The 27,922-nt window shown below is 43.2% G+C and overlaps 1 protein-coding gene across 2 annotated transcripts in view; it reads right to left on the minus strand.

Moving 5' to 3' along the window:
- Window positions 1-27,922, minus strand: part of CFAP99 (cilia and flagella associated protein 99) — a 153,519-nt gene that overhangs the window by 70,328 nt on the left and 55,269 nt on the right. For both annotated transcript variants that reach the window (XM_040335302.1, XM_040335303.1), the window contains 4 exons: window positions 25,958-26,070; window positions 18,114-18,288; window positions 11,011-11,091; window positions 3,219-3,287 (listed from right to left, as the gene is read on the minus strand). In XM_040335302.1, the coding sequence (XP_040191236.1) occupies window positions 3,219-3,287; window positions 11,011-11,091; window positions 18,114-18,288; window positions 25,958-26,070 (438 nt within the window). The remainder of the gene's footprint in view (window positions 1-3,218; window positions 3,288-11,010; window positions 11,092-18,113; window positions 18,289-25,957; window positions 26,071-27,922) is intronic.

Genomic DNA, 27,922 nt, shown 5'->3' on the forward strand with positions numbered 1-27,922 from the left:
TACATGGGACTGGCGTAAGGTTACCCCTCATATAGCAGGGGTAACCTTACGCTTACGCAAACGACGTTAGCGACGGTTACGCGACGCGATTTCGTTCGGGAATCGACGTATCAGGCTAATTTGCATAAACAAATGAGACCTGAACGTAAACGCCACCTAGCGGCCGGCGGCGAATTACATTTAGGATCCGACAGTGTAAGTGACTTACACTAGTCGAATCCTAGCCTAAATCCGGCGTATCTTGTTATGTGAATACAAAATAATGATACGCCGGCGGGAAATTCAATTTACGCCGGTTTATCAGTAGATACACCGGCGTAACTTGTTTGAGAATATGGCCCTCTGTGTCCAGCTTCCCCAGGCCCTCTTATGTGTACATCACCCTGTGTCTCTGATAGGGGTGCGGGGTGAACGAGAACCCCACTATGATCTGTACTAGTTAGACTCAATGTTGTATATACTGTATTTATTGGCGCATAACATTCACTTTTTTACCCTGAAAATAGAGGGTAAACTGTGCCTGCGTGTTATACGCAGGGGGCTGTGGAAAATATTTTTCCTGAAACTTCCCTCTTAAAGTTGGGGTGCGTGTTATACACCTGTGCGCGTTATACACCGATAAATATGGTATGTATATATTGTGTGTTGTCTCATGCTGTTGTGGACTCTTTGCTGTGATCGTTTGGGGTGTGACTGTATTCTATTGTTCTATTGTGGCTGTCTGCCTCAACTATTATGCTCCTTGAACTCCCCCATTGTGCTCCAATTCCTCTAACAGCCTTACTGTGGCTTCCTCACAAGCTTCGTCCCTCCTCTGAACCCCCTTAAAGCCACAGTTTAAAACTTTGGGACTCCATCCTCTGTCGCCTTTTTTTTTCACTTCTCCCGCTTCTTAATAACCCCCTGTTCCCATCGGGCCTTGACCAACTGAGCTTCTTTTCCTGGTGGTCTACCAATGTATTTACACTGTTTTGAGCATGTTTTTTTCTATTGCCTCTGATTTATTAGTTGCACCTTTTGATAGATAATTTTCTTCAAATAATTTTTAATTATTTTGCCACATTATTTTATTCAATGGAATATAACATTCCTTGTACATTCACTCACACACACATACACATAATTTAATAATCACAAAAATAATAATTCACAAAAATAAAACAAAATATAAAATGAATAAAATAATAAAAATACCATAAAAACAAGATAGGAACATTGGTAAAGTTGCTGGACCTGTGTACATGCACTGTTCCAAAGCTAATGAGATTGATAATTATATTTTAGACATTGAATTGATACCTCCCATATTATTGGTTCTAGCGAATATTTACATAACATATATATATATATATATATATATATATATATATATATATATACACACACACACAACAAAATCTTGGTTCTAATCAATTCCATGAAATTAAGTATTATATACATACAACAAATCATGTCGTTCGACCATGTGCATGTGCCCCTGGATCAGCCACAAGATCATAAAATAATAATAAAATAATAACAACTGTATTAGCAAGAGACCGCACTGTCATTGGCAGACAGATATTGGAAAGCCATTACTGATTTGTTTTCAGCATCCCCTGAGCCTGAGTAGAATAACAGTAATTTTCAAATCCTGTAATATAGAAAACGGTGGGTGCCCTTCCATCTCCCTCGGTTCATTTCCCAGTCCAATAAAGGGGAGACTTCTTGTAAGTGATATGAAGGCGGGGGCTCGTCCATGGAGGGCAGGTGAGCAGCGTGTGGACAATCTGGGACCATTGAGGCTTGGTGTGCTTTTAAAGAAACAGCAATTCGTCTGGCCACAGTACATGGCTTCCTCATTGAAAAGTTGTAGATATATATACTACTCTGTTATATTAGAATATACTAAATTATATAAATGATGTATCTATAAACATAATAATTTGTAAACCTTTTCTTCCTCACATAGTAATTTATCCCCTGAAGAAGACCAAGAAAGGTCAAAACGCGTAGGGGTTATGTGAAGCTCTACAAAATTACAAAGAGTTTACATAACATGAGTTATGTGTAGTTATCCAATTTTTTTAATGAGTATGTTGTCAATGTTAGGGCCATAACTGTTTTTTACGACCTCTATGTAATAATGGAAAATATTTTTGATATCATTTAACCAATAAATAAATACCAATTTTTATGTAACATCTCTTGCTTTTCAATACTTATCTCTTCCATTAAAAACTCTTTCCTCCTGGCCTTCTTTTCAGGATACCCACGAGGTTAAAAAAAAGTATTGTAGAAAATGGGCTTTTAAATGGTAGTCCCCATGGTTAGGATAAAACATATATATACAACAATCATTATTTAAAAGATAAAAAAAGTTGATTGATATATATATATATACTGTATATATATATATATATACATATATATAAATGTGATCTTGCGCTAAAGAAATACAACCCTGGTGCAAACTGCAATGTAATAAAGTGCAATGAAAATAGCTATTTAAAGGGTTTGTAAAGGAAAAAAAATGGCTTCCTTTACCCTAATGCAGTGCTGTTTTCATGTCCTCATTGTTCGTTTTTGCTCTCAAGTTGCTGTAATTCTTCTCTGATCTCCACACTTCCTGGTTGTCTGTTTCCTGATAACCACAGTACTGGGAGATTTCTCTCTGTGGTCACTAATCAAGGAGGTGTGATTACTGTGGCCCAGATCCACAAAGAAATTACGCCGGCGTATCTATTAATACGCCGCGTAATTTCTATGATGCCCCGTCGTATCTTTGTTTTGTATTCACAAAACAAGATACGACTGAAGGTGGGCTCGATCCGACTGGCGTACGTCTTAGTACACCGTCGGATCTTAGGTGCATATTTACGCTGGCCGCTAGGTGGCGCTTCAGTCGATTTCTGCGTCGAGTATGCAAATTAGCTAGATACGCCAATCCACAAACGTACGCGCTATCCGTCGGAGCGCTCAATACTCCGATAAATACGGTAACTATATCTGCAAAATGGGCCAGCCTGAAGTGATCTAGCTGAACTTGTTTTTCTGACTAAAAGTCAATTTTAACTGAAAACCTTTTTTAAAATGCTCTTTTGCCCATACTTGCTACCACAACATAACCATGGCTTGGAGAAGCTGTACACTTGAGTTATTAATATAATATAGGTGCCAGACTATTACTAATCAACAAAGCAGGGCACACCAACATACCCATGTATAGCTTCACTCACCTTGGTTTTCTCTGACTTCTCTGCATTAGCACACTTAAACTGAGCCACATTAGCTTCTATCAGGAGCTCCTGAAACATACAGAACAGTAAAGACATTTGAAAATTTCACTTGCAATTTAAAATGTGAAACATTTGAAAATGTTGGCACATGGTGATTTAAAACTATATAGCCACAACTTTTTTCAGTTAAGGATAGAGTAGGGAAGTATTTAAACTCCTGTTATTTTATTTTTTTGCTGTCTGTGTCCTGTTGGAGAGATTTCCCTCTACTTCCTGTCCCAGAGGTACAACAGGAAGTGAAAGGATATTACTACAAGTGAGGGGGATTCCGATTTTATACAGTTCTCTGTACTCTACTGCACCTCCTCTGTAAATCTACTGCAAAAAGGTATTCATATTGGTAGATTTGTCCCCACCGCGTATTCCGGCGCTCATAAGAGCTGTGAAACTGTGGAATAGGCTCCCTCAAGAACTAGGGGCCAGATCCACAGCCAGGCGGCGCAACTTAACTTTTCCCATTTAAGTTACACCGCCGCAAATTTCCCAAGTTAGTGCCGATCCACAAAGCACTTACCTGGAAATTTGCAGCGGTGTAACTTAAATCCGTCCGGCGCAAGGCATGCCCAATCCAATGGGGCGAGTCCCATTTAAATTAGGCGCGCTCCCGCGCCGGACGTACTGCGCATGCTACCGACGCGATTTTCCCGACGTGCTTTGCGCGAAATTACGTTACGCCGAGTTTTGTGAATCGCGCCGGGTAAAAAAAGTTGCGGCGGGAAAAAAAAAATTTTAAAAAAAATTTGACAGCGTCGCGGGAAAGAAGGGTCTACTTTTACATGGTGTACTAACTTTACACTTTGTAAAAGTAGCCCTAATTTTGCGTTTGCAAACTAACAGCTTACGGAGACTTCACAAAGGGAAACCGCTTCGTGGATCTCCGTAAATGCTAATTTGCATACCCGACACGGAATTTCGACGAGAAATGCCCCCAGCGGCGGCCGCGGTACTGCATCCTAAGATCCGACAGTGTAAAACTATTACACCTGCCGGATCTTAGGAATATCTATGCGTAACTGATTCTGTGAATCAGTCGCATAGATAGAAACAGGGATACGACGGCGTATCAGTAGATACGCCGGCGTATCCCTTTTGTGGATCTGGCCCTAGTTCTGGCCAGCTCAGTAGATTGATCTAAAAAGAGCTAGAGGTATTCCTAAATGCACAAACTTTAAGTGGATATTAAAGTCTTACTAAACACAGGAGCCTGCATTTACAAGATCTGGTCTCCCACAGTACACAGAACATGGAAATGCAATTATTTTAGGAACTATAAACTGCTAAATACTTTTTCTCATCAGCAGTATATAGCAGTCTTGCGACTTCTATCAGTGTCTGGTTAAAGCTTGTAGGAGTTTTTACTCTACTCTGACTGTCCTATGAGGCTGCATGACCCCAGGCCCTCTGTCTGGATTGTGCTAAGTGGCCATGTGCTGATCACATGCACCCTTCCAAAAAAGTAAAAAAAAAACAACTATAGAAATACAGAAAGGCTCTGTTCTATCAGCAGATGGATTGGGGGCAGTAAAAGAATTGGAGGATCAGAGAAGGCAGGATCAAACAGTCTTTTTACACACAATGCAGACGGTTAATCCCTTAGTTTACAAAGAGAGTATAACAAGCATGTTTTATTGCATATATAGACTGATTTGACTAGTGAGTTTAGTAACACTTTAACATTTATATGTAACACCAGGAATGCTGATCCAGGGAATATCTCATTTGCCTCCTAGAGGACCAGGAAAGAATTTATTTTTCCCTACTCAAGCAAACTGGACCATGTTTCATAGAGGTTTTTTTTTATCTTAATTTGGATCAACCCTATAGTATTGTGTGTATGGAGGTTTTCTATTTATTTTTTTATTGGTTGAACTTGATACATTGGTGTTTTGTTTGGACTGAACTAAAAATTGGAATTGTTTTCTGTGCTGGTGACAATGGTCACCAGGACAATAAGAGAAGGTGAATCTACCCAAACGGCACACAAATTTGGCAAGGGTTCTAACCTTTCTCTGCTCTATACAGAGCAAAAGAAAAAAACTTGGCTTCACATACACAGCATAAATTGTCGGCACTATATAAATACATGTGATAAATAATTATATACAGTACAGTATATAGATCTGCAGGACAGCGCTGTTACAGTTTTGCCACTGGGTGGCAGTGTTCTAAAGCAGTTTCCAGTTGTACCTATAGTTATGATTTCATGGTATATAAGGAGTAGTAAAGCGTTGTAACCTACAGCTACCAGAGATAATTATTGGGACTAATTAAACTAAACTATGATATGATTCATATTAGTGCATGAAGCTTCATATTTTCATAAATGTTTTCATTTTACCTACAATGTCATCCATATCTGTCCCATCAATCCTTACAGCACCACATAATCTATGTATGGCGCTCATGTCTATTTTCCCAGTGCTGCCCGCCTTTGTCCTCCTGTCCTATCAGTTGTCCCAGTTCTGCCCATCTTTGTCCTCCTGTCCTATCAGTTGTCACAGTGCTGGCCGTCTTTGTCCTCCTGTCCTATTGGTTGTCACAGTGCTGGCCGTCTTTTTCCTCCTGTCCTATTGGTTGTCACAGTGGTGCCCGTCTTTGTCCTCCTGTCCTATCAGTTGTCACAGTGCTGCACGTATTTGTCCTCCTGTCCTTTCAGTTGTCACAGTGCTGCCCATCTTTGTCCTCCTGTCCTATTGGTTGTCACAGTGTAGTCCGTCTTTGTCCTCCTGTCCTATCAGTTGTCACAGTGCTGGCCGTCTTTGTCCTTCTGTACTATTGGTTGTCACGGTGGTGCCCGTCTTTTTCCTCCTGTCCTATCAGTTGTCACAGTGCTGCACGTCTTTGTCCTCCTGTCCTATCAGTTGTCACAGTGATGCCCGTCTTTGTCCTCATGTCCTATCAGTTGTTACAGTGCTGCCCGTATTTGTCCTCCTGTCCTTTCAGTTGTCACAGTGCTGCCCATCTTTGACCTCCTGTCCTATCAGTTGTCACAGTGCTGCACGTCTTTGTCCTCCTGTCCTATCAGTTGTCACAGTGATGCCCGTCTTTGTCCTCCTGTCCTATCAGTTGTCCCAGTGCTGCCCATCTTTGTCTTCCTGTGCTGTTGGTTGTCACAGTGCTGCCCGTCTTTGTCCTCCTGTGCTGTTGGTTGTCACAGTGCTGCCCGTCTTTGTCCTCCTGTACTATCAGTTGTCACAGTGCTGCCCGTCTCTGTCCTCCTGTCCTATCAGTTGTCACAGTGCTGCCCGTCTCTGTCCTCCTGTCCTATCAGTTGTCACAGTGCTGCCTGTCTGTGTCCTCCTATCCCATCAGTTGTCACAGTGCTGCCCGTCTTTGTCCTCCTGTCCTATCAGTTGTCACAGTGCTGCCTGTCTTTGTCCTCCTGTACTATCAGTTGTCACAGTGCTGCCCGTCTTTGTCCTCCTGTCCTATCAGTTGTCACAGTGCTGCCCGTCTCTGTCCTCCTGTCCTATCAGTTGTCACAGTGTTGCCCGTCTTTGTCCTCCTGTACTATCAGTTCTTACAGTGCTGCCCGTCTTTGTCCTCCTGTCCTATAAGTGGTCACAGTGCTGCCCGTCTTTGTCCTCATGTCCTATCAGTTGTCACAGTGCTGCCCGTCTTTGTCCTCCTGTCCTATCAGTTGTCACAGTGCTGCCTGTCTTTGTCCTCCTGTACTATCAGTTGTCACAGTGTTGCCCGTCTTTGTCCTCCTGTACTATCAGTTGTCACAGTGTTGCCCGTCTTTGTCCTCCTGTCTTAACAGTTGTCACAGTGCTGCCCGTCTTTGTCCTCCTGTACTATCAGTTGTCACAGTGTTGCCCGTCTTTGTCCACCTGTCCTATCAGTTCTCAGAGTGCTGCCAGTCTTTGTCCTCCTGTCCTATCAGTTCTCAGAGTGCTGCCTGTCTTTGTCCCCCTGTCCTATCAGTTCTCAGAGTGCTGCCCGTCTTTGTCCTCCTGTCCTATAAGTTGTCACACTGTTGCCTCTCTATGTGCAGCTTGTTTGATTTGTTTCTATAGTGCAGTCTATGTAATCTTCCAGCTCTGCTCTGGACTATAGGACTATGATGTCTCTGTGGCCGCACAGTATTTGTATGTGGGGCTGAGTATTGTATGGGGGGATCTGCATTGGACAGGACACAATGACCCCTGCATATACAGCAGCTGAGATGCCTGTCCACTGTTTGACAGCAAGCAAACCATTCTCTGCTGCTTATTGGTAATCTCATTAATGGGTGTGATCCTATTGACAAACGACTGTGTTCATTTGAAAGCCTTTGTATAGAGAACAATTGTCCTTGTGGTGTTCCCAGCCAAGACTTTTATCACATATGCTGACACCTCAGAAAAAGCCGAGCCAACACTATGCCCTGACAATTAACAGGGGGAGCGCTGCAGGGAATGTATAATAAGGAACGCAGCATGATGTGCTATGCAATATATCGCCATGCTAGAGGCTCTGTGATACTGAGGACTGGAAATCTGCAATCCTGACAAATGGAAGAAGGGTCGATGTGCTAAACAGTGTCCGGGTGTTACCTAGGCCTTTTCTGCCTGTTTAAAGCTGAACTCCGGACATAAGGCCGGCCAACATGGCTTGAATCTTGGCCGGTGCAGGAACCGGCCGAGATTCCAATCATTAATAGGCAGGCTGAATGTATCAAGTTGATCGATCGATCAACTTGGGTACAACCAGCTTGCAAGATTCGCTTCTGGCTGCTGTAGCCACTAGCGATAATCACTGTTTTCTCCGGCCAGGAAAGGACAATTTGCTTACCCCGGAGTTTAGCTGTAAATTTAAAATCACAAAATGTCCAAAATAATGAATAAAAAGGATGCTCATTAGGGCCCTTTCACACGTACGGACCGTATGTCCGCATTTTCATCCGTCCGCTTGCGGATGAAAACGGGACATACATGGATCCCTATGTGATTACGGGTGTCAGCGGATGAATCCGCTGACACCCATAATTTGTCCGCCTCTGCAAAGATCCGCATTTGCAGACGGAAGAAATCCTATTTTTCTTCCGTCTGCCGGATCGGATGAACACGGACATATGGACCGTGTTCGTCCGATCCCCCATAGGGGAGAGCGGAGGAAACACAGGGCGGTCCCTGCACAGTGTGCGGGGACCGCCCTGTCAGCTGCCAGCTCAGCGGGGATTTTACGGAGGATCCCCGCTGAGCTTTGCGGACACACGGAGTGGATCATTACTGATCCGCTCCGTGTGAAAGGGCCCTTAGGGTTTCAATTAGAGATGCACCGAAATCTCAGCCACTGAAACATTTCAGACGAAAATGATGTTGTCAGCATAAGGCTGATAAGAGAAAAAGGTGCCGATAATGGTACCAAAAACACCTGCGATTGTGCCACGATTTTACAGCGATATTGCTGCAAATTTGAACGCAAATTCACAGCGATTTTACCGCGAATTCGCTGTGATTTTGCCACGATTTTGCCATAATTTTACTGTGCTTATGGTGTGTTTTACATAGGTCATGTGACTCAAAAGAGGCATCAAAAACGTAACGCTTATATTAATAAAGCGTTCTTGCTGCGTTTGCAATGCATTTGAACTGGGAGGTGCATTTTTGGTGCGTTTTATTTATTTATTTTTACTGCCCAGAAATGTAGCAAGCAGGATTTTTAACACCACAATTGAAGCCCAACAGACCAGTGTGCAGACATATATAGAGATAAAACAGATACATTTTTCTTGAGCTGTTCTTGCCCTAAAGGTGCCAATAATGTCCGACAATAAATTTATATTCATTTAAATTGGGGTTATTAATTAAAAAGTTGAATATAATACAAATGATATATAAAATATAAATATTTTTTAAAAACTGTAATTTTCAGTTTTCGGCCATGTGCATCCTGCATTTTCAGTTTCTGCACCAAAATTTCCATTCGGTGCACCTCTAGTTTTTTCAGCGGAGTTTCAACCACAATTAGCATTTTTTAAATGTATGTCCTTTCATCCTGCTTTTTTATAATATAAATCCAGTCACTTACTATTTTACAATCCGCCGCCGATCCGCATAGATATTCAAAAAAGATAGTTTATACAACTATGTCTACACCGTTGTCATTTTGCTTGTGGGCATTGTGAAGCCTACAAGCACTTACTTCCTGGAAGTCTTGGATGGGGAGTGATAATTGGACAGCGCACTGCATCCTGGGAAATGATGACACACATTTCCCAGGAGCATTAGAGGGAGATGATGTCAGAATCCTAGGTGGTTTCAAAGGCAGATTTCGTGAGACCACATAGCAACAGGCTTTGCCAGATGAGTAAAAAAAAAAAATGTTGTTGTTTTTTTTTTTTACTATTTTAGGTCTAATAAGCACAATAATGGAAAAAAAATTTGGGATGGAAACTCCACTTTAATCACCTGTGTTGGTGTATGTTATATGCCAGGTATTTCTATTTCCAATCCAATACAGAATATTTGTATCACTAAATTACATTACAATATACTATGTTGGTGTTATGGGGAGATGTTAAAAAAAAAAAACACACACACACACACACAGAAATGTTCAGGGCTCCCTGTCTGCTCTGTTCAAATGGGCCAGGCCAGAATCTGTTGTGCTCTCACTGTGGCGAGCGCCCATTATACCTCAGCGCACCCTGTAATAAATGTTTGTTTGTAAAATAAAGATTTTATACAAAATTGTATAAACCTTAATTTTTTTTTATTATCAAACTGTAGTAAATTCATAATTTATAACAAATCTTTCACGTGGATAAAGTTATCCAGGTGACAGATGAGCCTGAGGGAAAAAATGTATTTCTTAACTTTATTGAAATGTCACAAAATTACATTTCAGTCAACTCCATGCACCATAGTGTGTTGCCATGCATTGTTGCAAATAGAAGCTAAAATTTTTCAGCACACACCAATATAGTGCGAGCCAGAGAACGAATCTGTTGCCGCCGGAATTTGATCTTAGAGATTTCCGGCGTCATCTCTATGACCCTTGGAAAGGCCCGGCCACGACGTTATGATGTCACGTCCGAGCCTGCGGATGTAAACAATGCCAGGGACGCGGCTGGAAAGGCAGAGACAGTTCATTTTTTTTTATCTTGTTATCATGTATAGAACTGTAAGACCATGGTTCCCTTTTCCCACCCTGATGTCACTACAGTACTCAGCAATGATATAGAGGGTGCAGAATGGAAGAACAGTACATAATGGCCCGTACACACAGTCCGAAAATCGGACGGGAAAAAAATACGCTTTTTCGACACGATTGTACGATGATCGGATCATTAGTACAGAGCTTTCAAGAGCCGATCACGACACTTCATCTGATATTATTCAATCGGACAAGCACGAAAATTTTCCTTGTACGAAACCAGATCGTACGATTTTCATTTAGTCAGTACAATTGTCGTCCGAAAATACAATAGAAATACACTACAACACACGACATCACTTCCAGATTATTTTTTTTCTGTCGTATGAGAATTTTCGTGACTTTAGTAACCTAATCAATTTCTACTTGTGACTAGTAAGCAAAAAAAGTTGGACAATCTGTCGTCCGATTTTCAGATCGTGTGTACGGGGTATAAGACATAGGTGGAAAATAATTAACGACTGGACCTGGTCATGTGGAAAGGCCTGGGCTGACCATCCGAATCCTAACTCAGGATAGAAATCAATCTATATTTGCATGTACAGTGGACATAAGTATTTACAATCCGCACTAAGCAATCATACTGTACCTCCGCTTTTTGGCGATTTTTTAGTTTTTTCTCTTGAAGCATTTCCTGCTCTTTTGGGGTTTTGAAGGTACTCTCAGGAACCTACATCCAAAGAAAAACATAATATATGAAATTTACATTAGGTTATAATAAGCAAGACTAAAAGATTTTTATATACATTGAAATTTGAACACTCTCCACTTTGTTTGGAAGCGAATTTCCTAAAAATAGCGGCGCTTTACCGCCGACACCGCCCAAGTGCAAAAGGGGCCTTACTGAATTGACATTGGGCCTCCCCCACAATAGTGTCCTAAGCTGTGAGTATTAGGAATAGGACCCCTTCACACTGGTGCGCTTTTGCAGCGCTAAAACACACTGTTTCAGAGTCATAAACGTATGAAAATTATTCTCCTTAAAATCAAATCTAACTGTTCACATTGCTAAACTGTGTTTGAAAAAAATCCTGCATGCTGCATTTTTGGTGCGGTTTTCAAAAGAGCACCAAAACGCACCTCCCATTGCCTTCTATAGCAAATGCACCAGAAACGCATCAAAAACACACCCATGGTGCATTGTTTTGGTGCGTTTTTGGAGTCGCATCCAAAAGAAAAGCTAATCACAGCGCAACTACACTGTCTGATGATGTCTGTTTAATAAAGAAAGGCTCATGTAGCTGTACAGTTATCCAGTGGAAGCCAGCATAAATGCTACAGAAACAGAAAAGAAAGAAACAGCGCAAAGAAACCTTCACAAAGAAAGACAAAACAAATTGATCTTATAATATTTTATTAAATTTTTTCACATTTTGTTCTGTTTTTTTGGTAAGTTGTGTCTTTTTTTGTGAAGGTTTTCTTGCGTTGTTGCTTTTTTTTATTGTTTCCTCATGCTCAAGGTGCATGCTGGGAGATAGAAATCCAGAAAACGCAATGTGTTTTTGTAAAACGCATACAGGTAGTCCCTAGTTACAAACATCCAACTTTTAAATGACTCCTACTTACAAACGGAGGGAGACAACAGGAAGTGAGAGGAAATCTACCCCTAGGAAGGGATGTTCACTCTTGTAAGACCCGGTTCACTCTGGTGTGACGTTTGCTCTGACTTTGAGCACATGTCGCATGACATTTCAAAATGATTTTTTGCCTATGAAAATCTGATCCGACTTGCGATTTCAGCCCACAAAATACAATGGAAGTCGTATTCAAGTTAGATCACCATCTAAACTGATCTGACTTGTGACATGTGCTCAGAGGTCAAATTTTCCCAATGACCCCCCTGCTCCTGTAGCCCCTTCTGTTGTGTGTTGTGGTGTGTGCAATGCTAGCAATGCAAATACTATTAAAAAAAAAAAAACGTTGGGTCCCCCCCCCCCCCCCCAAAATCCATACCAGGCCTTTTGAGTATGGTATGGATCTTGAGGGGAAACCCCACACCAAAATTGAAAAAAACAAAACATTGTGGGGTCCCCCCCCCACAACCAAAATCCATACCAGACCCTTATCCGAGCATGCAGTCTGGCAGGCCAGGAAAGGGGGAGGGCAAGCGAGCCCCCCCCCCCTGAACCATACCAGGCCACATGCCCTCAACATGGGGGGCAGCACCTCCACCCCACAGCACCTTGTCCCTTGTGTTAATGGGGACAAGGGCCTCTTCGCCATAACCCTTGGCTGTGGCTGTAGGGGTATGTAGGCAGGGGGGCTTATCGGAATCCAACTGGTGTTGGAGCTACCAGAGGGGACATTAATAATTTTTAATAAAGGACTTGTCAAAAACTGCCTCCTGTTTTTTCTTAGGCCCCTTTCACACTGGGGCTGGAGCCGCAGTGGCGGTATAGCGCCGCTAAAAATAGTGGAGCTATTCCGTCGGATTTACCGCGGGATTCGGCCGCTAGCGGTGCGGTATTAACCCCCGCTAGCTGCCGATAAAGGGTTAATACCGCCCGCAATGCGCCTCTGCAGAGGCGCATTGCAGGCAGTATTGCCGCGGTTTCCCATTGTTTTAAATGGGAAGGAGCGGTGAAGGAGTGTTATACATACCGCTCCTCTCACCGCTCCAAAGATGCTGCTGACAGGAGATTTTTTTCGCTCCTGCCAGCGCATCGCCTCCGGCTTTCACATTGAGGTTGCTGGGCAGGAGTTTTTCAGGCGGTATAGCAGCGCTATTTTTAGCGCTGTACCGCCTGAAAAACTCCTCAGTGTGAAAGGTGTCTTACACTACACCGTTTTTTTTTTGGGTGACTGGGTAGGAGTATTATGTACCCCATATGCATTCACATGGGGGGGCGGGGATCTGGGGGCACCCTTTTTTAAAGGGGGCTTCCCAATTCTGATAAGCCCCCTGCCTGCAGACCCCCACAACTACCACCCAGGGTTGTGGGGAAGAGGCCCTTGTCCCCCCTACCCCAAAGCACCCCCAATGTTGAGGGCATGTGGCCTGGTATGGTTCAGAAGGGAGGTGGGGGCACTCGCCCTGCTAAACCAAACACATTTTGATCTATCCTTGGCCGGCTTAAACAAGTGCTACAGTCTCCAACAAACCATATGTTCTATGTAATAAGTGAGCTGCAGTATGTCCAATCTTTCCTCTTGATCAGAGATTCGCTTTAGCCCAAGGAATGATCTGCTGATCCATAGAGGTAGCGTGCAGTAACCTGAACTCAATCCCATCACATCAGAGCACTGACAATATGTATAAACACAACTGAAGCCACAGGTTAATCCTTCAGTGACAGAACATCTGTCATGGACCGCTGCACTACAGACATGCCCGTGTTCCTGAAAATGACTTTCTGGGAATCCTCACAGCGGCTGCATAATATACATGTTTCTTCTTTCAGTTAACTGAATTTAAAGGAGTGCAAACACATCGGCAAGGCATGTCAGGGTGGCACATTTATAAGAAAGAATGGCACTGATCATGGTAATATTTTCTTGCAAAATGTATTTATTTTCTATGGAATCTCTAGACATAAAAGTAAAAAAAAAACGTTTTTCTAGTTTTAAAATAACTGGTGTCATTGTAAAAAAGGGGCATATTTACAAAGCAGTGAATAAGATAATTTACCAAATGGCCTGCGGGTGAATCTTTCTGAAATTCATCAAAAATTTTTAAATGTTTATATGTTTTTTATTGCAGCACTTAAAAAATGAATGAAAATGAAATAGAGTTTAAATATTATTACTTATAAAAAAAAATAAGAAAAAAGGCAAAAAGGGGAAGAAGGAGTTAATTAGGGCTGATTAGGGTTAACTAAGGGTTAACCACTTAAGCCCCGGACCTTTAGGCAGCTAAATGCCCAAGCCAGGTTTTGCGATTCGGCACTGCGTCGCTTTAACAGACAATTGCGCGGTCGTGCGACGTGGCTCCCAAACAAAATTGGCGTCCTTTTTTTCCCACAAATAGAGCTTTCTTTTGGTGGTATTTGATCACCTCTGCGGTTTTTATTTTTTGCGCTATAAACAAAAATAGAGCGACAATTTTGAAAAAAAAACAATATTTTTTACTTTTTGCTATAATAAATATCCCCCAAAAACATATATAACATTTTTTTTTTCCTCAGTTTAGGCCGATACGTATTCTTCTACCTATTTTTGGTAAAAAAAATCGCAATAAGCGTTTATCGATTGGTTTGCGCAAAATTTATAGTGTTTACAAAATAGGGGATAGTTTTATTGCATTTTTATAATTTTTTTTTTTTACTACTAATGGCGGCGATCAGCGATTTTTTTCGTGACTGCGACATTATGGCTGACACTTCGGACAATTTTGACACATTTTTGGGACCATTGTCATTTTCACAGCAAAAAATGCATTTAAATTGCATTGTTTATTGTGAAAATGACAGTTGCAGTTTGGGAGTTAACCACAGGGGGCGCTGTAGGAGTTAGTGTTCACTTAGTGTGTGTTTACAACTGTAGGGGGGTGTGGCTGTAGGAGTGACGTCATCGATTGTGTCTCCCCTATAAAGGGGATCACTCGATCGATGCAGCACCATAGTGAAGCACGGGGAAGCCGTGTTTACATACGGCTCTCCCCGTTCTTCAGCTCCGGGGAGCGATCGCGACGGAGCGGCTATAAACGAATAGCCGCGCCGTCGTCCCTGATCGCTCCCCGAGGGAATCCGACCGCCGCATGTCGCGGGGGGGGGGGGTCCCGATCGGACCACCCACCCGCTAGAAGGAAAGGACGTACATGTACTCCCATTTGCCTGTACGTGCCTTTCTGTGGATGTACATATACATGCGGCGGTCGGGAAGTGGTTAATAGGAACAAATCTCATTTAAAAAAACATTTAGAAATATTTTTAGAACGTCAGATCGTGAACTTGACATCGAGAATAGTTTTTGCCACGCCCCAATGCAAAGCATTGTGGCCCCATCATATGTCCTCCCCCCTCCGCTGGCTTTGCATCTAAAGGGGGAGCTGTTGGGGGATGGTAAAACTGAGGCTTAAAGCAGAACTACACTGCATATGAGCACCTCAAACCAAAAACCTTTTTTCAATTAATCTTTAACCACTTGATGACCGCCGCATGCAGATGTACGTCGACAGAATGGCACGGCTGCGCGTACTAGCGTACAGGTACGTCCACTTTAATGTGCACAGCCATGGGTCGCGAGCGGTTCTGGGCTCTGTGACCACGCCCGCAGGACCTGCGGACGCGATCACCGCCGGTGTCCCGCGATCGGGGTAACAGAGCTGAAGAATGGGGAGAGGTAAGTGTAAACAAACCTCTCCCCGTGCTTCCTAGTCAGACTTTCACTGATCGTCTGTTCCCTGTCATAGGGAACGACGATCAGTGACGTGACACGCCAAGCCACGCCCCCACACAGTAAGAATCACTCATTAGGTCACATTGCTTATTGCAATTTTTTTACCAAAAATAAGTAGAAGAATACGTATCGGCCTAAACTGAGGGAAAAAAAAAAGTTGTTTTATATATTTTTGGGGGATATTTATTATAGCAAAAAGTTAAAAATATAGAATTTTTTTCAAAATTGTCGCTCTATTTTTGTTTGGGAGCTACATCGCACGGCCGCGCAATTGTCAGTTAAAGCGACGCAGTGCCGAATCGCAAAAAGGGGCCTGGTTCTTTAGCAACAAAATGGTCCGGGGCTTAAGTGCTTAATATTTAAAGCAAACTCCCCCATCCATCCATATCTGCATGTTTTATTTTGAAAAACAACCCCTAGCGTTTCTAGCCACAGCCATATTGAATAAGGGCAGATGTAGCATTTACTTCCCAGAATTCATCTGCCCTTAGCTCAGACATGCAAGCAGGAGGGTGTGCTTAGGTGAGAAAACCCCTCCTGAAGACCTCTGTGATGTATGGCAACATTAGCCTAGGCCTGGGAAACCAGAAAGTAATTGAAGAAGAAAAAAATAAAAAATAAAGAAGTTCAAAACAAGTAAATATAATATACTTTCCTATCTATTTACTAATGATAGCAGCGTAAGGATTAAAAATAGTCAATGTTAACCACTTGCTTATTGGGCACATATACCCCCTTCCTGCCCAGGTGAAATTTCAGCTTTCGGCACTGTCACGTTTTAAATGAAAATTGAACGGTCGTGCGACGTGGCTCCCAAACAAGATTGACGTCCTTTTTTCCCCACAAATCGCGTGCACATGTGCCCACGCAGCAGCACAAGCACGATCCCGATGTGCTCGTGTCGCCCAGACATGGCGCATCTCCGATCGGCAGGACAGTTCTGTCATTGGCCCTCCTGATCACATGATGGTTGTGTCCAATCACAGCCGTCATGTGATGTAAATAGAGAGCCGGTTGTTAGGCGATCGGCTTTCCTCTCCTCACACAGAAGATGTCAGTGAGGAGAGGCGAGCAGATCGCTGCACCCGGCTGGTGATCAGTGAATATGAACCTGTTTTTTACAGCTTTTTACACACTGATCACCGGCCCAGTGTCCCCACACAATTTAAAAACACATCTCCCCACACAGTAAAAACACCTGTCTCCCACATATGTAACAGTAAAATCATATGTCCCAATGATTATCTGCACTCATATGTCCGTGATCACATTTTGACTAAAATTTATGACAAAATTCGATTTTATTGGATTTCTTTTCAAATAGAAAGAAGAAAATGTAGGGTCGATTCACGTATCCTGGCGTATCTTTGTGCGGGCGTAGCGTATCCTATTTACGCTACGCCTCCGCAACTTAGACGGGCAAGTGCAGTATTCACAAAGCACTTGCTCCGTAAGTTGCGGCGGCGTAGCGTAAATGGGCCGGCGTAAGCCCGCCTAATTCAAATGTGGAAGAGGTGGGCGTGTTTTATGGAAATTAATCGTGACCCCACGTAAATGACTTAACGAACAGCGCGCGCATGCTCAGTATCACGTCAAATTGTCTCCGTAAACTACGCCCGCTCAATGCTTAGTCGACGTGAACATAACCTACGCACAGCCCCATTCACGGACGACTTACGCAAACAACGTAAAACGTGTAAAATTCTACGCTGTTCCGACGTCCATACTTAACATTGGCTGCGCCTCATATAGCAGGGGTAACTTTACGCCGGTCAGACGCCTTACGTAAACGACGTATATTGATACGCCGGGCGCAACTACGTTCGTGAATCGGCGTATCTTACTAATTTGCATATTTTTTTATGGGAATGCCGAATGTGACCACGATACGCCGGCGTAGGCAAGTTACGTCGGTTGGCTGAAGCCATGTTTTCAGGCGTATCTAGCTTTGTGAATCGGCGTAAAGATGCGATGGCGTACATTTTAAATTACGGCGGCGTATCTGGAGATACGCTGCCGCATCTCCTTTCTGAATCCGGCCCATAGTTTTTTTTCAAAATTTCTGCTCTTTTTTCGCTTATATTGCAAAAACTTAAAAATGAAGTCATGAGTAGGTACTACCAAAAGAAAGTTCTATTTGTGTGAACAAAATAATAAAAAAATTATTTGGGCACATCGTAGCATGACCGCGCAATTGTTATTGAAAGTGCAAGAGCGCTGAAAGCTGAAAATTGGTCTGGGAAGGAAGGGGGTGAAAGTGCCCAGTATTTATGTGGTTAAAAGCGCATACATTTTTTAAATAATCGCAAAAAAAAAATCCTTATAATTCCACTGGGACAGTAAAAGATGTCATACCGGCTGGTGAGGCTTCTGGGATGGAATTCTCTGCGGCACTGGTATGGTTCTCGGTTTTGGTTTTGTTAAGTTGAACTCTTTCACTTCCGTTACTTTTGGTGATTTCACTGGAGTAGAACCGGTTACTGACTTACTTTCAAAGCCATCTATTAAATCCAGCACTTCAGGCTGCCAGCTAGTGGAAAAACACACAAATACGGGTCATAAGATTATATTAATGGCTCAGGAATGATTCACGGACAGATAGATGAAGTCAGAAGACATGCAATAGGTCATATATGTTCGTTCATATTTCTACAGTCTATCAACTACAGGCTACAGTATTCGAATACTGTCACAGGTTGCCGACAGAACCCAAACGTCGGTGCGCAGGCGCCGTATAGAGCCGCACCGACTTTCGGGTTTTTCCGGCAACCTGTGACACGCAGTATGAACCGTTCGGAAGCCTGTCAATCACAGGCAGTGCTTGGGAACGCCCACTCCCGCGGGATCGCCGTGAGGTGAAAATCGGGATTAAGAGGTATGTGCTGACAAAAAAAAAAAACACCGGCATTGTGTCGGTAGGATGGCGCAACTTTGTGTGATGTCAAAAAATGTTTTAAAGGGTGAACCTCCGCTTTAAGAAGGCTTATTTTTTATTCTACTGTACTAGTCCCATCAATTCACCATATACTGGAGATGAACAAGGGCAGACATGTTTAAAGTCTAGCCTGTCTGACAACCATGGCTGCCCTCCAGATATGAAGGAACAGCATAAAAAGTGAGACTAATGCCTTGTACACACGGTCGGAATATCCGATGAAAAAATTCCGTCTGACTTTTCTCATCGGACTTTATGGGCCCCATCGGACTTTATTCGTCAGAGTTTAGAAATAGAACAAGTTTTCTTTTTTTCCGATCGTCTGTGTGGAACTCCGACGGAGAAAAAACTACGCATGCTCAGAATCAAGTCGACGCATGCTCGGAAGCATTGAACTTAATTTTTCTCGGCTCGTCGTAGTGTTTTACGTCACCGCGTTTTGGATGGTCGGAATTTGGTCTGACAATGTGTAGGACAGCTTGTAAGGAATTCCGACGGAAAATTCCATCAGATTTTATGCCATCGGAAATTCCGATCGTGTGTACAGGGCATAAAAGTTTAACAAGAACATTAAAACGAATTCCATAAAAACATATCCAAAATACACCATATTACCAAAAGTATTGGGACAGCTGTCTTTACACGTACATGAACTTTAATGGCATCCCAGTCTTAGTCTGTAAGGTACAATATTGAGTTGGCCCACCCTTTGCAGCTATAACAGCTTCAACTCTGGGAAGGCCGTCCACAAGGTTTAGGAGTATGTCGATGGGAATGTTGACCATTCTTCCAGAAGCGCATTTGTGGGGTCAAGGTGTTCTAATCAGGTTGAGGTCAAGACTCGATGCAGGCCAGTCAAGTTGATCCACCCCAAACTCGCTCACCCGTGTCTTTATGGACCTTGCTTTGTGCTCTGGTCCAAATCATTTGGTGGAGGGGGGATTATGGTGTGGGGTTGTTTTTCAGGGGTTGGGATTGGCCCCTTAGTTCCAGTGAAGGGAACTCTTAAGGCGTCAGCGTACCAAGACATTTCGGACAATTTTATGTTTCCAACTTTGTGGGAACAGTTTGGGGATGACCCCTTCCTGTTCCAACATGACTGCGCACCAGTGCACAAAGCAAGGTCCATAAAGACATGGATTAGTGAGTTTGAAGAGTTAAATCTGTAATGGCTGCAAAGGGTGGGCCAACTCAATATTGAACCCTATGGACTAGGACTGAGATGTCATTAAAGTTCATGTGCATGTAAATGCAAGAGTCCCAATACTTTTGGTAATATAGTGTACAATCAGCTATACTGTATATATTGCATTCTCCAACTAGATATAGTCAGCACTCTAAATGCATTGAAACCTGTGTCAACGTGACAAATAAACTTGTATTACATAGACAAATGGATGAAATGGAAGTCTTCCATGTACAGGGCCAAGTTTAGGAATAAGTTTCACCAAAAGGCTTCTTCAGGGGATCCTTTTAGTGATATGTGCACAGATCCAATACCAGAGCCTTATGCCTCGTACACGCGGTCAGACTTTTGACTGTGCAAAAGTCCGCCGCAAGTCCGACGGAAGTCCGACAGAAAGAAAGAGAACGGGTTTTCTATCTAAGGTTCTTTGGACTTCCGATAAAAAAAAGTCAGATGGAGGCTACACACGGGTCGGACTTTCCAAGAAAAAAATCCTGTCTGACTTTTTTTCTTGGAAAGTCCGGCTGTGTGTACGAGGCATAAAAGTGCTGCTTAATCTGAGGTAAGGGAGGAGGAGGAAAGACACTCAGATCCAGTCACAAAAAGAGGCATCACATCAGGGTCAATTCAGCTTCAAGAGAGTCCACTTAAGCAAGTCATTGCTTCGAAAAATAGTGGAGAATATGAGCCCTCAATTGGAAAAGGATTGAAAAGATAATGTATACTAGTAAACAAATGAAGTTTGCATCCAAGCAGTTTAATACATTTCCAAACAAGGCTTCTATCTAAATCTAGTCTACATGCCTCCATAACCTCCGTTAGGGATGGACTGCCTGCTGGCATCCCTGACAGAGGTTATTGAGGCACTTTAGTGGACTGGATCAGGATAGAAAGCTTGTTTGGACATATATTGAGTATTGAACTGCTTGGATGCAGAGATCGGGTCAGATCGCCTGCAGGAAAAGGTATATATACTGATTTCTTCTTTATAGGGCTGGATAGGTTAGTATTAGAATGTTGGTGACTATAGATGCAGGGATTTTAGTTTTAGCATGGACTTCCACTTTAAGTAAAAGCGGGTACCTGAGCCCACCTTTGTATGTACCCATCAGTTAGCATCATGTTCAACAACCAACAGCTAGGTGTGGAAAGCAGAAGGTGGGCTAGTGACCTAATTTAGGAAGCCAACTTAATATTACATATCTAGGTTTCCACAGTTTTGAAAGTCCTAAGGCTCTACAAAGCACATAAGGGAGTATGTTCAGGTATGATTGATTTTAAAATACCATGGCTGTTTTAGAACATTTAAGATACAAAAAGACTGACTTTACCTTGCTGGCTGATGTGCATATACTGTATAAACATCCTGTCAGCAAGTGGTTTTTGCAAGATCATGACTGCAGCTGCAGCCATGACCCTGGCAACTTGATTTTTTAACCGGCAATCAACTGTTGTAAAAGTGATCCGGATGGTTTTAATGCTGCTTGATCACTTTTACAGCGATGTGAAAGGCTGACCCCACCTTCTACTGCCACCCACAGCAATTCCTAGATTCTCATATTCTTCCGGGGAGCCCAGGACCATGGTAAGCTTTACACAGAGGAACTTCCAGGTTCAGAGCTGTCTGTGCTGTGTTAATCTGTGCTTGGAGAGTAGGGGACTCCCTAAAGAATACCTGTCACCTGCCCAAAGCTATGGCAAGGGCTTGATATCCCTATTGTGATAGCAATGAAGCTAAATAAAAAATATATATTTTTTAAAAAAGTGTTTAAAAAATGTTAGAAAATAAATAAGAATTTTAAGAAAAATTAAAAACACCCCTGTCCCCCCAGCACCTACTTGCAAATGCACACATGGGTGTAGGTCCAGCACACATTAAACAGTGATCGCGCTACACATGAAATGTATTGCTGTGAACATCGGAGTGACAGTAATCATTTTAGGACCAACTCTAAATGATAATCTGTAAAGGCTTTTAAAGTGTCGCCTGTGGACAACTTACCATAGTTTGGCCCGGATTCACGTCGAATTGCGTATCTTTGTGCGGGCGTAACGTATCCTATTTACGTTGCGCCTCTGCAACTTTTACAGGCAAGTGCAGTATTCACAAAGCAAAGTTGCGGTGGCGTAGCGTAAATAGCCCGGCGTAAGCCCGCCTAATTCAAATGTGCTAGATGTGGGCGTGTGTTATGTAAATTTGATGTGACCCCACGTTAATGACACTTTTTACGAACGGCGCATGCGCCGTCCGTGAAAGTATCCCAGTGCGCATGCTCCAAATTAACCCACAAGAAGCCAATGCTTTTGACGTGACCGTAAATGACGCCCAGCCCTATTTGCAAACGACTTACGCAAACGACGTAAAATTTTCAAAATTCGACACGGGAACGACGTCCATACTTAACATTGGTACACCTCATCTACGCCTCATATAGCAGGGGTAACTTTATGTCAGGAAAAGCCTAACGAAAACGGCGTATCTGTACTGCGTCGGCCGGGCGTACGTTCGTGAATTGGCGTATCTAGCTGATTTACATATTTCTAGGTGTAAATCAGCGTACACGCCCCTAGCGGCCAGCGTAAATATGCAGTTAAAATACGACGGCGTAAGAGACTTACGTCGGTCGGATCTAATACAAATTTATGCGTAACTGATTCTAAGAATCAGGCGCATAGATACGACGGCTCAGACTCAGAGTTACGACGACGTATCTGGAGATACGCCGGCGTAACTCGTACGTGAATCCGGGCATTTGTCGCCATTTGACAGCCATGAGCAATTTTAAATCTTGACATGTTTAGGATCTATTTACTCGATGCAACATCGGTTTTTAAATTGTACCAAAATAATGGGTATTATCTTGTGTTTGTGTATACTAAAATTCATTTAAGTGTATTCTTTCCTGAAAATTAGCATTTGATAATTTGCAGCACATATACAGTGGGTTAAATAATTATTTGATCCCCTGCAGATTTTGTAAGTTTACCCACTTACAAAGAAATGAAGGGTCTATAATTTGTATCATAGGTATATTTTAAATGAAAGAGAATATCAACCAAAAATCCAGAAAAAAAACACCACATGATATAAATGTTATAAATTGAGTTGCAATTTAGTGAGTAAAATAAGTATTTTATCCCCTACCAACCAACAATAATTCTGGCTCCCATAGACTGGGTACAGGATTTGCTCATGTGGTACACAGATTAGTTCTGTCAATTTAAGAAGGTGCTCCTAATGACAATTTGTTATGTGTATAAAAGACACCTGTCCACAGAATCTTTCTTCCATTCAAACCCACCATCATGGGCGGGACCAAGGAGCTGTCAAAGGACATCAGGGACAAGATTATAGACCTACACAAGGCTGGGAATGGGCTACAAGACCATCAGCAAGAAGCTTGGTGAGGAGACAACTGTTGGAGAAATTATTCGCAAATAGAAAAAATACCAAATAACCATCAACCGTCCTCAGTCTGGAGCTCCATGGAAGATTTTGCCTCCTGAGGTAAGGATAATCATGGAGGAGGTGGAAACATAATGCTTTGGGTCTGTTTCTCTGCTAAAGGTACAGGCCAACTTTGCCACATTGAGGGGCCAATGGATGGGGCCATGTATTGTGATAACCTTCTTCCCTCAGTCAGGACACAGAAGATGGATCGTGGATGGGTCTTCCAGCATGACAATGACCCAAAACTTACCGCCAAGGCAATAAAGGAGTGGCTCAAGAAGAAGCACATTAGGGCCATGGAGTGGCCTAGCCAGTCTCCAGATCTTAATCCCATAGAAAATAAATGAAGAGAGCTGAAACCTCAAGTTGCTGAGTAACAGCCAAGAAACCTTAAGGATTTAGAGAAGATCTGTAAAGAAGAGTGGACCAAAATCCCTCCTCAGATGTGTGCAAACCTGGCAACCAACTACAAGAAACGTCTTACCTCTGTGCTTCTCCACCAAGTACCAAGTTATGTTTTGCTTGGGGATCAAGGGCCAGATCCACAAAGAGCCGACGTAACGTAAATTTTTCCATTTAAGTTACACTGCCTTAAAACTTCTACCTAAGTGCCCGATCCACAAAGCACTTACCTAGAAATTTTCGGCTGTGTAACTTAAATTCCGCCGGCGCAAGGCGTTCCTCTTCAAATGGGGGTGATTCCCATTTAAATTAGGCGCGCTCCCGCGCCGGCCGTACTGCGCATGCTCGTGACGTCATTTTCCCAACGTGCATAGCGTGAAATTACGTTACGCCGAGCTTTGTGGATCGCGTCGGGTCAATAAAGTTGCGTCGAAAAAAAAAAAAAGATACGGCGAAAAAAAAAAAAAATTCAAAACCAAAAAAAAAATCGCGTCGCTGGACAGACGGGTCTGTTTTTACAAGGTGTAAACAGTTTACACTTTGTAAAAGCAGCCCTAATTTTGCGTTTGCAAACTAAAACTTACGGAGAAAAAACGAAGCGTAAAAGCTTTGTGGATCTCCGTAAGTGCTAATTTGCATACCCGAGGCGGCATTTCGACACGAAATGCCCCCAGCGGCGGATGCGGTACTGCATCCTAAGATCCGGCAGTGTAAGTCCCTTACACATGTCGGATCTTCTGCCCAACTATGGAAAACTGTGGATCAGTTCCATTGTTAGAAACAGGGATACGACGGCGTAACAGCAGTTACGCCGGCGTATCCCTTTTGAGGATCTGGCCCTAAATACTTATCTTACTCACTGACCTGCAACTAAATTTATAACATTTGTATCATGTCTTTTTTATTGATTTGTGGTTGGTATTATGGCTCTATCATTTAAAATACATCTATGGTAAAAACGATAGCCCCTTAAAGGGGTTGTAAAGGTTCATTTTTATTTTCTAAATAGGTTCCTTTAAGCTAGTCTGAATTTTTCACTTCCTGTTCCTCCTCAGTAAGCTGTTCTGGCTGACTAACCCCCAGCCAGAACGGCTCAGATGATGGGGACAAGCTTACTGAGGAGAAACAATAAGTGAGAAATTCAGACAAAGAAAAAAAACATTTAGAATGGAAATCGAAGGAAAGGGTTAGGCCCCGTACACACGACCAAACATGTATGCTGAAACTGGTCCGCGGGCCAGTTTCAGCATACATGTTTGGTCGTGTGTAGGCGCGAGCGGGCCGAATTCCAGCAAACATTTGCCCGCCGGGCCTTTTCCCAGCGGGCAAATATTCCTGGACGTGTTTTAAAACCGTCCGCTGGAATCCTGCCCGCTCGGACATGTACGGTTGTCAGTACAGACCTACCGTACATGTCCGAGCGCCCGCCGTCCCTCGCATGCGTCGAATGAGTTCGACGCATGCGTGGAAGCCTTTAAATGGCAGGCCCGCCCACGTCGCCGCGTCATCGTCACGGCGATGACGCGGACACGCCCTGCGTAGTGTTTACGCGCGGACTTCTGTACGATGGTTAGTACAACCATCGTACAGAAGCCCTCTGGCAGGCATGTACGGTGAAAACGGTCCGACGGACCGGTTTCACCGTACATGTTTGCTCGTGAGTACCCGGCCTAAGTGAACTAACAATGCACTAGCTTAAAGGAACCCATTTAGAAAATAAAAAAACAAACCTTTACAACCCCTTTAATTTCTTTGTAAGTGGGCAAACTTCTCTGCAAACAAAATCTGCAGGGGATCAAATAATTATTTTCCACACTGTATCATGTGACGTAAAAAATTGCAACAGCTACCATATTATTCTTGAGGGCTCTGATTTCATAAAATATATAATGTTTGAGGGTTCTGTGTATTTTTCTAGCAAAAACTCTTAATTTTAACATGTGTTTGAAAAAGAAAAAAAATACACTAGACTGCAAGTGGTTAAAGCCACTATTCTCCAGTGAGACAGAAAAAAAACATACATTTCCCAGTAACATATGAATCAAAAAATGATCACATTTATTTTTAAATGCTGTTGATGCAAGTGCCTAAATTTGACCTAGTCTTCTGAAATCCCCTGTACAGTAAAACTCAGACGAGAAGAGTAAAGGTCAGCACTTTGGGCCAATAACCTGTGTGGCCATTTTCACAGAGGTGATGAAGCCGTCATAGCACAAAAGACTTACTTTAGCAAAGGAATGATCCAATTTTCCTTGACATAATTTGAATCATATATCTGACTCCATTCATCTTTTATCCATGTGTTCAGGTTCAGGTGATCGAGGAAGAACCTAAGGAACTAAGCAGACAGACGCATTAATTAGGTATGAAGTTTTACCATTATGTCATTTGATTTCTATCAGTTTCATCAACTTGGCAGTTCTTCTCTGCAGCACTGCAGGCCGGCCCATCATGGTGACAGCTGCAGATTATAGAAACAGAGTTGAAAAAGTCCAATCCAACAAAAGCCCAATTGAAGGTTTTAGGTATTTTTCCATAAAGTATGCCCCACTTCCTGGCTAATAGATTACCCTGCAGAGCTTTACTGTGAGCCCAGGCTTCATGATGATGTACCCCAGGGGGTTCACCAATGATAGCCTGGTGTCAGAATACAACCTACAGTTTCTACTGGGCCTTCTCCCCCCCCCCCCGCTGTCTTCTGGGAGACACACAGGTCCCAGAAGTCCCCCCCTCCGGTGTCACATTTGGCACCTTTCAGGGGAGGGAGGAGCAGATACTTGTCTAATACAGGAATTTAGCTCCCACTCCTGAGCATAGATACCTGAGCCACCAGTGGTTATCTACGCCACTTCCGGCGCTTTCTCCCCCCCCCCCCGCTGTCTTCTGGGAGACACACAGGTCCCAGAAGTCTGCAGGGACCAGTGGGATAGCGCAGCACGAGTCGCGCATGCGCAGTAGGGAACCAGGAAGTGCAGCCAACTCCCTTACCAAAGATGGCAGTGGCAGCACACGAGAGCCGAGGGACAGATTGGCTTTGGGTGCCGACATCGCTGGCGCCCTGAACAGGTAAGTGTCCTTATTTTAAAAGTCAGCAGCTGCAGTATTTGTAGCTGCTGACTTAAAAAAAAAGAAAATTGGCGGACCTCCGCATTAAAGCGGATGTGCCAGTAAAAAAAAATATTAAAAGCCAGCAGCTACAAATACTGCAGCTGCTGACTTTTAATATTAGGACACTTACCTGTCCTGGAGTCCAGCGCCGTCCGCAGCAGAGGATGAGCGATCGCTCGTCTCTCTGCTGCTCCCCCCGCCATCCTCAGTGAGGGAACCAGGAAGTGAAGCGCTCCGGCTTCACTACCCGGTTCCCTACGGCGCATGCGCGAGTTGCGCTGCACCGCTGATTGGCTCCCGCTGTGCTCTGGGAGCTGAGTGTTCCCAGAGCACAACGGGGGGGAGGACGGAAGGAGAAAACTGCCCGCAGAAAACCCGAGACTGTGTGGCCGGAAGTGGGTGCAAATACCTGTCTTTAGACAGGTATCTGCACCCCCCTCCCCCCTGAAAGGTGTCGAATGTGACACCGGAGGGGGGGCGGGTTCCGATCAGCGTGAGTTCCACTTTAGGGTGGAGCTCCGCTTTAAAAAGGCCTCTAAATGTCCTAATGTGCATGGATGCATATGATAACTTGATTGCTTCCAGGGATTGACAAATTTGCTGTAAATCTAGGAGCCAGCAAAAAAAAAAAAGTTATGAACCATTTTTTTTTAACCACTTGACTACTGGACACTTTTACCCCCTTTCTGCCCAGACCAATTTTCAGCTTTCAGAGCTGTCACACTTTGAATGACAATTGCGCGATCATGCAACACTGTATTCATATGAAATTTACACCCTTTTTTACACATAAATAGAGCTTTCTTTTGCTGGTATTTAATCACCACTGCAAACATGACGGTAAAGCGCCGCTAAAAATAGCCGCGCTTTACCTCCGACACCGCCTGCGCTCCAGTGTGAAAGGGGCTTTAATTATACAGTGGAACCTTGGATTACGAGCATAATTCCAGGATAATGCTTGTAATCCACAGCACTCATTTATCAAAGCGAGTTTCCCCATAGAAGTCAATGGAAACAAAGATAATTTATTCCGCATTGACTTCTATTGCATGCAATACCGCATCTGGCCAGAGAGCCTCGTA

This window comes from Rana temporaria, chromosome 1, assembly GCF_905171775.1.
Source record: "Rana temporaria chromosome 1, aRanTem1.1, whole genome shotgun sequence".
Classification (NCBI taxonomy): Eukaryota; Metazoa; Chordata; class Amphibia; order Anura; family Ranidae; genus Rana; species Rana temporaria.